Raw genomic sequence first — 13244 nt, forward strand, 5'->3', positions numbered from 1 at the left:
TCTGAAATTACCGTTGGCAAGCACATTAAACCATTGTTATATAAATAAATACATTATGGAATCTATAAAAAAACAAACAAACAAAAAAAACTAAACAAAACTTTGAAAAAGCTAGCCTTGATATACAGCAGCACTTAATTATTATTATTTTTTTTCTAGGAAGCTGGCCTCGAGAATGCCACACTCAACATGGCCGGTCTTGGCCTCCACTTCCCGGTGATGCCACCCAGAGGTGGGCGGGGAGTCTCCAGCTAGTGGCAAAGTTTGGGAATGATAGCTGGTGGTTGGCTCTGTGAAAGGGGAAGTGCTGCTTCTACTCGGCCGAGGGGAATAGGGTTTTACTTTCCAGGGAAACAAAACATCACGGCTTCAGGGTTAACATTTATACCATTTATACAGAAGCGCTTTCAATCTGAGCGGCAGTAATGACGGAGGACGTGAGCGCGCTGCCTTGGTCCATCAACAAGGATGACTACGAGCTAGTGGAGGTGATAGGTGAGTGTGACTGTGCACCTCACTGTGTGTGTGTGTGTGTGTGTGTGTGTGTGTGAGAGTGTGTGAGTGTGTGTTGAGTGTGAGCCGTGAGTGAGTGAGTGAGGTGAGTGTGTGAGAGTGAGTGAGTGAGTGAGTGAGTGTGTGTGTGTGTGAGTGAGTGTGTGTTACATACACGGAGCTCGTTCTGGACAGAGAGGCACAGAAATGTGTCCTCGCCGTGTTTATTTTGAAAGGTGACATTCACGGGCTTTCTAACGAGTGAACGTCTTGATTAAATAACATGACGTGTTTGAATGTAAAGGCAAGGCATTTATTTAAACCCAGCGCTGCCCGTGCACGGTGCAGACAGTACAGCACGCTAGTGCAGCTGGAACTAAACTGTAGAATATATATGAGCTTGCCCTGGCATAACTTCAGGCTCGGATAGTAATGCTGAGATGAGAATGGATGAGAATAGCCGGACAGGTGCTGTTGTTAAATGTTTTTAATGTAACTGATTCGTTTCTTTTGCTGTGCAGTTACTGTACATGCCCCCAGTTTCTGGTTCAGTGTCAAGGTTGTCGTGTGTGTGTTTTGAGTCCAGGCACATCACAGTTTCAGTGTCAAGGTTGTCGTGTGTGTGTTTTGAGTCCAGGCACATCACAGTTTCAGTGTCAAGGTTGTCGTGTGTGTGTTTTGAGTCCAGGCACACATCACAGTTTCAGTGTCAAGGTTGTCGTGTGTGTGTTTTGAGTCCAGGCACACATCACAGTTTCAGTGTCAAGGTTGTCGTGTGTGTGTTTTGAGTCCAGGCACATCACAGTTTCAGTGTCAAGGTTGTCGTGTGTGTGTTTTGAGTCCAGGCACATCACAGTTTCAGTGTCAAGGTTGTCGTGTGTGTGTTTTGAGTCCAGGCACATCACAGTTTCAGTGTCAAGGTTGTCGTGTGTGTGTTTTGAGTCCAGGCACACATCACAGTTTCAGTGTCAAGGTTGTCGTGTGTGTGTTTTGAGTCCAGGCACACATCACAGTTTCAGTGTCAAGGTTGTCGTGTGTGTGTTTTGAGTCCAGGCACACATCACAGTCTCAGTGTCAAGGTTGTCGTGTGTGTGTTTTGAGTCCAGGCACACATCACAGTTTCAGTGTCAAGGTTGTCGTGTGTGTGTTTTGAGTCCAGGCACACATCACAGTTTCAGTGTCAAGGTTGTCGTGTGTGTGTTTTGAGTCCAGGCACACATCACAGTTTCAGTGTCAAGGTTGTCGTGTGTGTGTTTTGAGTCCAGGCACACATCACAGTTTCAGTGTCAAGGTTGTCGTGTGTGTGTTTTGAGTCCAGGCACACATCACAGTTTCAGTGTCAAGGTTGTCGTGTGTGTGTTTTGAGTCCAGGCACATCACAGTTTCAGTGTCAAGGTTGTCGTGTGTGTGTTTTGAGTCCAGGCACACATCACAGTTTCAGTGTCAAGGTTGTCGTGTGTGTGTTTTGAGTCCAGGCACATCACAGTTTCAGTGTCAAGGTTGTCGTGTGTGTGTTTTGAGTCCAGGCACATCACAGTTTCAGTGTCAAGGTTGTCGTGTGTGTGTTTTGAGTCCAGGCACATCACAGCACTCCGCGCAAGCACGGCTGCCTCCTCTGTACTGCACACAACAGTGGGCGGGGCGCTGCCTCTCGCAATTCCGGAGCCCTGGGCCTGTGCCTCGGCTTAACTTTAGCTTCTTTCTAAAAAATGAAACACGTTGAAGTTAGGTATTTTTTCTGCACAGCAATATATTTCTTCACAATGTTAGACGGTCCTGTACGTAGTTAGGTTGTTCTTAAAAGCCTGCGTTAGATAAAACAGCACCACGTGCTCTGAGTGTTGGTTTGCAGCTTGTGCTGCAGCTGCACATCCTACAGGACATTAAGGAAGTAGACCCCACACCATTTTGATGCATCGCTGATAAGAGTTGCTTTGGAATCTCTGAAGGAACGATCTGTTTGTGAGCTGACAGATTACTGTTGCGATTGTTTATTTGTTTAGTTTTGTTTTCTGAAGTACTGCTATAGATTTGGGTATGTTTGTTGCTGTGTGTTTCTGTAGATACAGTAGTTACTGCAGCCTGTTGGTTTAGCTGCTGCTTAGACTGTCTCCTGACGTCTGAATGGCCCTTTTTGTTTCATGTTATGATTAGGAGCTGCATGACACGCATCACACAGGAGCTGTTTTGTTGAGATACTGTCCTGGTTCACAATACAACCCGAAACAAAAGACTGTGCAACCTCGCCAGTATTGCAAAGTACATGGTTTGAATTATTAGCCAGCCAGGACTCTCTGTGGAGTTTATCTGATGGAGTGATCCACAAGCACAGTTATATGTCATGTCATTGTTAACTGTGCAGAGATTGCTAAATGTCTCACCTGCATGAGCTGTGTTCATTACTCGGGTAGCTGCAGACCAGCACTGGTAATGTACCTGTGCAGAGATTGCTAAATGTCTCCCCTGAATGAGCTGTGTTCATTACTCAGGTAGCTGCAGACCAGCACTGGTAATGTATCTGTGCAGAGATTGCTAAATGTCTCACCTGCATGAGCTGTGTTCATTACTCAGGTAGCTGCAGACCAGCACTGGTAGTGTAACTGTGCAGAGATTGCTACCATTCTGAAAGTAACAGTATTTATACAAGCAGCAACACCCAAACCTTGAGGCAATGTACACTGTGTGGCTCCCTCTTGTTCATCACTTTACAGTACGTGTCTAGTGAAAGCTGAACATGAGTACATTTTACCAGGATTATGCAGTATGGGATATTCTAGACTGCTCAGGATTTTTAGAATGCATGTCTCCCCTTCTGCATTCCATGACATCACGTCATGAAGAAACCCTTGTCATGACATCACCCTGCCTCCTGCCACACTTTATACTGGGCTGTGTCCTCCTTACCAGCACGGTTCCAACCTGCTTAAAAAAAATCATACAGTACTGGGTAGGGCTGCACTGAGACACTCGGTACTGGGTAGGGCTGCACTGAGGTACACAGTACTGGGTAGGGCTGCACTGAGACACACAGTACTGGGTAGGGCTGCACTGAGACACACAGTACTGGGTAGGGCTGCACTGAGGTACACAGTACTGGGTAGGGCTGCACTGAGGCACACAGTACTGGGTAGGGCTGCACTGAGGCACACAGTACAGGGTAGGGCTGCACTGAGGCACACAGTACTGTGCACTGAGGCACACAGTACTGGGTAGGGCTGCACTGAGGCACACAGTACTGGGTAGGCCTCTGCTGAAGCTAGCATTGTCAGAGTAATTAACTTTTAAGAAATTTGAAGTTGTTTGATATTAATTAAATGCAATGTGTTAATTACTCCACACAGAACAAAGCGCTTCCATTTGTCTTGCCTTTCTTTTATCCTTTTGATATTAGTTTTATTTCCACTTTTCTTAGTCTCCTTAAAATGCATCATCATCTCTGCAGTGAACTGTGGGATTGTAGTCTTAGGCAAGGTGTTATCCCTGATTAAACTGGACAAAGAACTACATATCCCAGTTTCCATAGCGGTAGCTTGAGTTAATGACTGGTCACATTCATTGTCAGTTCATGGGCTCCGGATGAGAGGAAAATTGGCTTCCGCTTGGCTTTTAAAACACTCAGTGAAAAAGTTCATTGCCATTGATTGGTACTCAGTTGTAAAGGTGAGGGAAGGGCAGCAATTCTTGTGTTAAAACCTACACATTATTAAATAGGTGTGTTTTCATTGATTTAATACCTGCTGACAGATACTGTACTACTCTGTCAGCACAGCCCTAGGACTGGGTATACCTCCCTTCCAGATTCCTGCCTCGTATTGCTAAAGCAGGGTGGACAAAGTCAGTGCTTCCACTCCTGGTCTTTGTTCCAACCCTGTTCTAAAATGTTTAATTGAACCAATGAAACCTCCATCCGGACCCTGTTAAACCTGGAGTGGAATAGCCCTCTAGGACCGTGATTGAGACATACAGTCGATGTCAAATCCTGCATACCCAAGTAGAGAACAAAAAGAAAATTAAGAAAAATGGGATGGAAATAGGGGTACCGTGTGCTGTAAACAGAGTGCTAGGTACCATACTAAAAATGCCTTGTCTGGTCTGTTTGTTTTATATATTTTTTTAAATATAATGTTTCTAAGCTGCTTTCATCATGATAACATGGTCAGTTCGGGTTATCGAGGGTCTGCTGTACTGCCTTGAGTCTAACTCCACTTAACTGTCCTGTGGTCGTGGTTTCTGTGCTGCTCTTAAGATATTGGTTAGGATGAGCTATGTCAACTCTTTTTAATATTTGTTTTCTTTTAGCAGACGCCTTTATCCAAGGCGACTTACAGAGACTAGGGTGTGTGAACTATGCATCAGCTGCAAAGTCACTTACAGCAACGTCCCATCCAAAAGCACAAGGAGGTTAAGTGAGTTGCTCAGGGTCACAAACAGTGAGTCAGTGGCTGAGCACAGCCTCCTATCATGATTCCTCTAAGTCGTCTGTGTTCCAGTCACCGGACCACACAGTCTCCTATCATGATTCCTCTAAGTCGTCTGTGTTCCAGTCACCGGACCACACAGCCTCCAATCATGATTCCTTTAAGTCGTCTGTGTTCCAGTCACCGGACCACACAGCCTCCTATCATGACTCTGCAGTAAGAGTGGTTACACTCGTGCCTCATCATAAAACAGTACTATGACTGGAACATGCTGAAGTTTAGAAGATTTGTCCTGTGAAAGCTCAGGAAATCCTCAGCAAAACTGTAAGCTCTGGAAGGTATGGAGGTCACAGAAATTCATTTTTTGTGACGTTTGAGAGGGACAGTTGCACAGGCTACAGCGAGATCTTTATCTTCATCACAGCGCTGTTTTTAACACTTGAACTCCACACACGTTAATCCCTCAAGCTGTTGGAATGAGCACTGCTCTATTCACTGCTTTATTTACTGTGCAGTATTAATGACGTGTGAGTCAAGCTGTTGGAATGAGCACTGCTCTATTGACTGCTTTATTTACTGTGCAGTATTAATGACGTGTGAGTCAAGCTGTTGGAATGAGCACTGCTCTATTGACTGCTTTATTTACTGTGCAGTATTAATGACGTGTGAGTCAAGCTGTTGGAATGAGCACTGCTCTATTCACTGCTTTATTTACTGTGCAGTATTAATGACGTGTGACTCAAGCTGTTGGAATGAGCACTGCTCTATTAACTGCTTTATTTACTGTGCAGTATTAATGACGTGTGACTCAAGCTGTTGGAATGAGCACTGCTCTATTAACTGCTTTATTTACTGTGCAGTATTAATGACGTGTGACTCAAGCTGTTGGAATGAGCACTGCTCTATTCACTGCTTTATTTACTGTGCAGTATTAATGACGTGTGAGTCAAGCTGTTGGAATGAGCACTGCTCTATTCACTGCTTTATTTACTGTGCAGTATTAATGACGTGTGAGTCAAGCTGTTGGAATGAGCACTGCTCTATTCACTGCTTTATTTACTGTGCAGTATTAATGACGTGTGAGTCAAGCTGTTGGAATGAGCACTGCTCTATTGACTGCTTTATTTACTGTGCGGTATTAATGACGTGTGAGTCAAGCTGTTGGAATGAGCACTGCTCTATTCACTGCTTTATTTACTGTGCAGTATTAATGACGTGTGACTCAAGCTGTTGGAATGAGCACTGCTCTATTCACTGCTTTATTTACTGTGCAGTATTAATGACGTGTGAGTCAAGCTGTTTTCAGTAGTACACAGTTGAACTAAGGGTCTTTAAATTCCAGATGCACTGATGGATAGGCCTCAGCAGAATAGCAACACTGTAACACATTTGACCGTATTATTTCCCTAGAGCTGCTGTAGAGCTCTGTGTGCCCTGTTTGTAGTACTACAGCCACATGGATGGCTGCAGGGAGATGAGTGGAAGCATTGATTGCGTTGCATTCCACACATTCTTCGCTCCCTGAAAGAGCGATATGCACAGAGAAGCCGTGGTAATGGATATTCATGTATACAGTAGTATGATCCGCCTCCTCTGCACTGTGGGAAGTTTATATAGACAGCAGCAGGTTTCTTTTTCCTCATGTGGACCTCTCCTAGTTTCAGCTCGTAAAGGGCTGGTAGCGAGCAGGTCGAGACGCAGTTATTGTGAACCACGTCGGCCAGTCCACCTGGTAAATCTGTGTATTACGCCTTGATGAAAAGGGCTTGCAGTCTTGTGAAAACGTATTGGAACACCACATTGCTTCTGTACTTTTGCTTTGTTGTGCAAGCTGTTGGAATGAGCACTGCTCTATTAACTGCTTTATTTACTGTGCAGTAGTCTTGTTGTCAATCAACAAATTTATTGTAAAAATACAGGAGACTATGTTTAATACAGTATCCAAGAGAGGGAGGGAGTATTAAACTAGTCCTGAGCAGAAATCATTAAGAGAAGCAGCGCACAGGGCATTCAAATCCTGAGCAGAAATCATTCAGGGAAGCAGTGTACAGGGCATTCAAATCCTGAGCAGAAATCATTAAGAGAAGCAGTGTACAGGGCATTCAAATCCTGAGCAGAAATCATTAAGAGAAGCAGTGTACAGGGCATTCAAATCCTGAGCAGAAATCATTCAGGGAAGCAGTGTACAGGGCATTCAAATCCTGAGCAGAAATCATTCAGGGAAGCAGTGTACAGGGCATTCAAATCCTGAGCAGAAATCATTCAGGGAAGCAGTGTACAGGGCATTCAAATCCTGAGCAGAAATCAGAAATCATTCAACATTTGAGAAGCAGTGTACAGGGCATTCAAATCCTGAGCAGAAATCATTGAGTGGAAGCAGTGTACAGGGCATTCAAATCCTGAGCAGAAATCATTGCACAGAGAAGCAGTGTACAGGGATATTCAAATCCTGAGCAGAAATCATTGCAGGGAAGCAGTGTACAGGGCATTCAAATCCTGAGCAGAAATCATTCAGGGAAGCGACAGCAGCAGATTTCTTTTTCCTCATGTACAGGGCATTCAAATCCTGAGCAGAAATCATTATTGGAAGCAGTGTACAGGGCATTCAAATCCTGAGCAGAAATCATTAAGGGAAGCAGTCTTGTGACAGGGCATTCAAATCCTGAGCAGAAATCATTAAGAGAAGCAGCGCACAGGGCATTCAAATCCTGAGCAGAAATCATTCAGGGAAGCAGTGTACAGGGCATTCAAATCCTGAGCAGAAATCATTCAGGGAAGCAGTGTACAGGGCATTCAAATCCTGAGCAGAAATCATTCAGGGAAGCAGTGTACAGGGCATTCAAATCCTGAGCAGAAATCATTCAGGGAAGCAGTGTACAGGGCATTCAAATCCTGAGCAGAAATCATTCAGGGAAGCAGTGTACAGGGCATTCAAATCCTGAGCAGAAATCATTAAGAGAAGCAGTGTACAGGGCATTCAAATCCTGAGCAGAAATCATAAAGAGAAGCAGTGTACAGGGCATTCAAATCCTGAGCAGAAATCATTAAGAGAAGCAGTGTACAGGGCATTCAAATCCTGAGCAGAAATCATTCAGGGAAGCAGTGTACAGGGCATTCAAATCCTGAGCAGAAATCATTCAGGGAAGCAGTGTACAGGGCATTCAAATCCTGAGCAGAAATCATTCAGGGAAGCAGTGTACAGGGCATTCAAATCCTGAGCAGAAATCATTCAGGGAAGCAGTGTACAGGGCATTCAAATCCTGAGCAGAAATCATTAAGAGAAGCAGTGTACAGGGCATTCAAATCCTGAGCAGAAATCATTAAGAGAAGCAGTGTACAGGGCATTCAAATCCTGAGCAGAAATCATTCAGGGAAGCAGTGTACAGGGCATTCAAATCCTGAGCAGAAATCATTCAGGGAAGCAGTGTACAGGGCATTCAAATCCTGAGCAGAAATCATTAAGAGAAGCAGTGTACAGGGCATTCAAATCCTGAGCAGAAATCATTAAGAGAAGCAGTGTACAGGGCATTCAAATCCTGAGCAGAAATCATTCAGAGAAGCAGAATACAGCCCATTCAAATCCTGAGCAGAAATCATTCAGGGAAGCATATACATTGTGGACCAAAGGAAATGAATTCATGCTTAGTAACTATTTAATTTCTTTATTTTAAAAGGCGTGGGAAATAGAAACCAAACCCGACTTGTTTTTACATGTCTGAGCCGCTTCTTCCCTTATTCCAGTACCTGCAGAGAGTTTAAAGTGAAGACTGAGCCATTCTGAAGAGCTGACTTAGCTGCAGATTCCAACATAGTCATGATGAAATCCAGGCCATGCTGTTCTAGCTGTCTGTGAAGAGGCCCTGCCCCTTATTGTGGGTGCAGTGGTAATGGTACGCTGCTCTTATCTGCAGGCCGCCATGCTGCCTACTCTATCGCTAGGATGGAAGACCATCTTCATTACAACTAAGAGGTCTTGCAGTGTGTCAGTCAGGAAGAATGAACAACAATGGGCACCCTGTGGTTTTTTTTCAGGGGTCACAGGAAGCTAAGTAACATTGGCAGGATTTGAATAGATATTTGATTCTGTTTCAGTCAGTTCCAAGTAGGAAGGAGCACATATGGGTGGTTTGCTGAGAGAAGTGTGTCTGAGGTGAGGTTTATGTGTCAGCATAAAATGATATGAGATCGTGAATTGGGTTTGTTTGTTTGTGAGTCTTTCAGAGTGAAGTGCTTTGTACAGTACTGTACAGGGGACCTGCTGCTACGTGTATTGTGCAGCTGCAAGAGCAGGCGCGTGCCTGCTGAGCTAAATGAGTGACAAGAGCATGCAGTGTGCCTGCAGCCCAAATTACTTTAGGGTGTGCAGGGTCAACAAACTGGAAAGACAACAAAGTCTGGGATCTAATAATGGACAGCTATGGCCAAAATTTTTGCATCAGCTGTATGAACAGAATTTAGATATTTTATTTAACATCATGTAATCAAAGAAACTACACAATGATATTGTAAAAAAAAGGTCTACCAGAAGCCATAATAGTAGTACAGTATTTCACGTTTAGATTTTGAAATTTAACATTTTCACAGTTAACATGCTCCCCTGCCGTACCCCTCATCACCAGAGTGGGTAACACAGGTGGCAACGTGTGCTCCCCTGCCGTACCCCTCATCACCAGAGTGGCACAGGTAACGTGCTCCCCTGCCGTACCCCTCATCACCAGAGTGGCACAGGTAACGTGCTCCCCTGCCGTACCCCTCATCACCAGAGTGGCACAGGTAACGTGCTCCCCTGCCGAGTGGCACAGGTAACGTGCTCCCCTGCCGTACCCCTCATCACCAGAGTGGCACAGGTAACGTGCTCCCCTGCCGTACCCCTCATCACCAGAGTGGCACAGGTAACGTGCCCGTACCCCTCATCACCAGAGTACGTGCTCCCCTCATCATCACCAGAGTGGCACAGGTAACGTGCTCCCCTGCCATACCCCTCATCACCAGAGTGGCACAGGTAACGTGCTCCCCTGCCATACCCCTCATCACCAGAGTGGCACAGGTAACGTGCTCCCCAGCCATACCCCTCATCACCAGAGTGGCACAGGTAACGTGCTCCCCTGCCATACCCCTCATCACCAGAGTGGCACAGGTAACGTGCTCCCCTGCCATACCCCTCATCACCAGAGTGGCACAGGTAACGTGCTCCCCTGCCATACCCCTCATCACCAGAGTGGCACAGGTAACGTGCTCCCCTGCCATACCCCTCATTTCTTTGAGAGGATATTTTTTCAGAAAAAAGTGCAGTGAAAAAAAGAAAGATTGTAGGCCGAAACAGAAAAGTAACACCTGAGAAAAGAGAGAACTGTTTTTTTATCTTTCTAAACAGACGTCTGCCGTTTTCGAGCTTCAGAAAGCTCTGTTTTGGTTTTTTATGTGCTGTGCTAGGGTTCTTTGAAACTCTTACCATGTGACAGCTGTTTGCGTGTTTTCGAGCAGTCGTTCTGAAGTCTGTGTTTTTGTTTCAGGGAGCGGAGCGACGGCAGTGGTGCAGGCAGCCTTCTGTGCTCCCAGGAAGGAGAAAGTAGCGATCAAACGCATCAACCTGGAGAAATGCCAGACCAGCATGGACGAGCTCCTGGTAATGTACTGCATTCTTTAGTAAAGCACAGGTGGCTTCTTGAGAGGAACAGACTGGCTAAAAGCACTTTACTGTTACATCGACAAAACAGCAGCTCAATCCTAACTTGAAAGCCATTAATAGGGATACTTGTGTGTAAAAAAGTTTAGACCTGGGTGTAGAAATTATGGCATAAAAGCTCTCTTCTGTAATGGCAGTGTTGTGTGATAAATGCTGTTACGGTTTCTGTCCTGTCCCCTGTCCTGCCCCTCTTTTGCATTGTGGTTAAGACACTCGCTTGCGGTGCGCAGGGTCTCCCGGTTGTGCCACGCACTCTGCCCTGTTACACTTGAAATGCATTATGTTTTGGTGCAGTGCTGCCATTTTAACTGTTGTAAAAGAGCCTCTTCAGCTACTGCTGTGTCTCTGAGTCTGTGTTCGTTCTGAACGACAGTGGCTCAGGTTTAGGGCACCTTTGTGCTGAGCTGTAGATAGTGGGGCTGTCGGTCCCCCAGGATGATCAAGCTCTGAATGGTACGTGGTGTGAAGTCCAGGAACTCGAAGACAGTTGATAGAAAGAAGCTGGATCCACAGCCCACCCAGTCTGCGAGTTTGCCTTCGAAGGTGCCAGTTTCTGCTGGATGATTTGTCGATTAAATGTGAATCGGACTGCATTAAGAAAGTGGATACATGTAACTGGTATTTGGGACTTTCAGCAACTGCCCTACATGGGAACTTGGTCAGGCAGGCAGGTCTCAACATGTGCAAACAGAGTGATTGTCAGTGAATGTTACTGTGACAGCAGTGCTTCAGGTACAACGGGTTTGTTTGCTGTAATATTAGGCACTGCAGAGGTCACTGTGCTTTTCTGAATCAAAGCTCATTTACATGTGGTGCCCGATAGTTTCATTTTTGAATTTGAAATGGTGTCTGAGAAATCACTGTTAAGGATTAGTCAAAAGTGCATCTAACCTGTGCAGGAGCTCGCCCCGTGCTTTCGACAGCACTTTGTTTTGTGTTTCCTCTAACCTGTGCAGGAGCTCGCCCCGTGCTTTCGACAGCACTTTGTTTTGTGTTTCCTCTAACCTGTGCAGGAGCTCGCCCCGTGCTTTCGACAGCACTTTGTTTTGTGTTTCCTCTAACCTGTGCAGGAGCTCGCCCCGTGCTTTCGACAGCACTTTGTTTTGTGTTTCCTCTAACCTGTGCAGGAGCTCGCCCCGTGCTTTCGACAGCACTTTGTTTTGTGTTTCCTCTAACCTGTGCAGGAGCTCGCCCCGTGCTTTCGACAGCACTTTGTTTTGTGTTTCCTCTAACCTGTGCAGGAGCTCGCCCCGTGCTTTCGACAGCACTTTGTTTTGTGTTTCCTCTAACCTGTGCACCGAGCTCGCCCCGTGCTTTCGACAGCACTTTGTTTTGTGTTTCCTCTAACCTGTGCAGGAGCTCGCCCCGTGCTTTCGACAGCACTTTGTTTTGTGTTTCCTCTAACCTGTGCAGGAGCTCGCCCCGTGCTTTCGACAGCACTTTGTTTTGTGTTTCCTCTAACCTGTGCAGGAGCTCGCCCCGTGCTTTCGACAGCACTTTGTTTTGTGTTTCCTCTAACCTGTGCAGGAGCTCGCCCCGTGCTTTCGACAGCACTTTGTTTTGTGTTTCCTCTAACCTGTGCAGGAGCTCGCCCCGTGCTTTCGACAGCACTTTGTTTTGTGTTTCCTCTAACCTGTGCAGGAGCTCGCCCCGTGCTTTCGACAGCACTTTGTTTTGTGTTTGATAACCTGTGCAGGAGCTCGCCCCGTTTTCGTTTGGGTAGTTTGTGACAGTCTTTTGTTTTGTGGTTTAAAATGTGCAGGAGTTCGATTTGTTTTGTGTTTCATGTGTTCAGAGAACTGTTTGTGAACAGACTGCATAAGATGACATCTCTCTACAGCGTATTCATTTATTTTATGCCAACAAGTGAAAATCTAACACACCAAAACTTTATTACAGGCTAGCATTACCTTTTCTAAAAGCTTTCTTTTTACAATCCGATTTTATCATTTAACCTACTGTACAGACCAGTGTTGTGCTGTAACCTGTGCACGCCCCGTGCTTTCGACAGCACTTTGTTTTGTGTTTCCTCTAACCTGTGCACAGCATACAGACCAGTGTTGTGCTGTACGGCATACAGACCAGTGTTGTTGTGTGAAAATCTAACATACAGACCAGTGTTGTGCTGTACGGCATACAGACCAGGTGCTGTACGGCATACAGACCAGGGTTGTGCTGTACGGCATACAGACCAGTACGGCATACAGACCAGTGTTGTGCTGTACGGCATACAGACCAGTGTTGTGCTGTACGGCATACAGACCAGTGTTGTGCTGTACGGCATACAGACCAGTGTTGTGCTGTACGGCATACAGACCAGTGTTCCTAAGTGTACAGACCAGTGTTGTGTTGTGTAGTATACAGACCACACTGGCTCATTCAGGAGAATCTGTACCTTTCTTTCAAATGTGTGCTATAGGATCAAATCCTCTCTTTCCTCCTCTTCTAGATCTCTGGCTGTCTACAGTATGAAGCCGTGTGCCTGTGTGCGTGACGTCATGTTTGATTTGATGTGGGCTGTAGTGGTAAAGGAATCTAGTCTTTCCTGTTTCACAGCTGACCACAGCAGCTCAGGAGAGTGTTCAGCGAAGTGGAACCTTGCTTCACTAAGTCAAAGGAACTCTGTGTGAGCTTAAAAAAAAAAAAAA

At 45.6% G+C, this 13244-nt stretch overlaps 1 protein-coding gene across 1 annotated transcript in view; it reads left to right on the forward strand.

The window, feature by feature from the left end:
• Nucleotides 1-264: 264 nt before the first annotated feature.
• The window catches only part of LOC121309896 (serine/threonine-protein kinase OSR1-like), an 80882-nt gene continuing 67902 nt past the window's right edge, over nucleotides 265-13244 (forward strand). Inside the window, exons 1-2 of the mRNA XM_041243072.1 lie at nucleotides 265-495; nucleotides 10424-10536. Of these exons, the coding sequence (XP_041099006.1) occupies nucleotides 426-495; nucleotides 10424-10536 (183 nt within the window). The 5' untranslated portion in view covers nucleotides 265-425. The remainder of the gene's footprint in view (nucleotides 496-10423; nucleotides 10537-13244) is intronic.

Source organism: Polyodon spathula, chromosome 3 (genome assembly GCF_017654505.1).
Source record: "Polyodon spathula isolate WHYD16114869_AA chromosome 3, ASM1765450v1, whole genome shotgun sequence".
NCBI lineage: Eukaryota > Metazoa > Chordata > Actinopteri > Acipenseriformes > Polyodontidae > Polyodon > Polyodon spathula.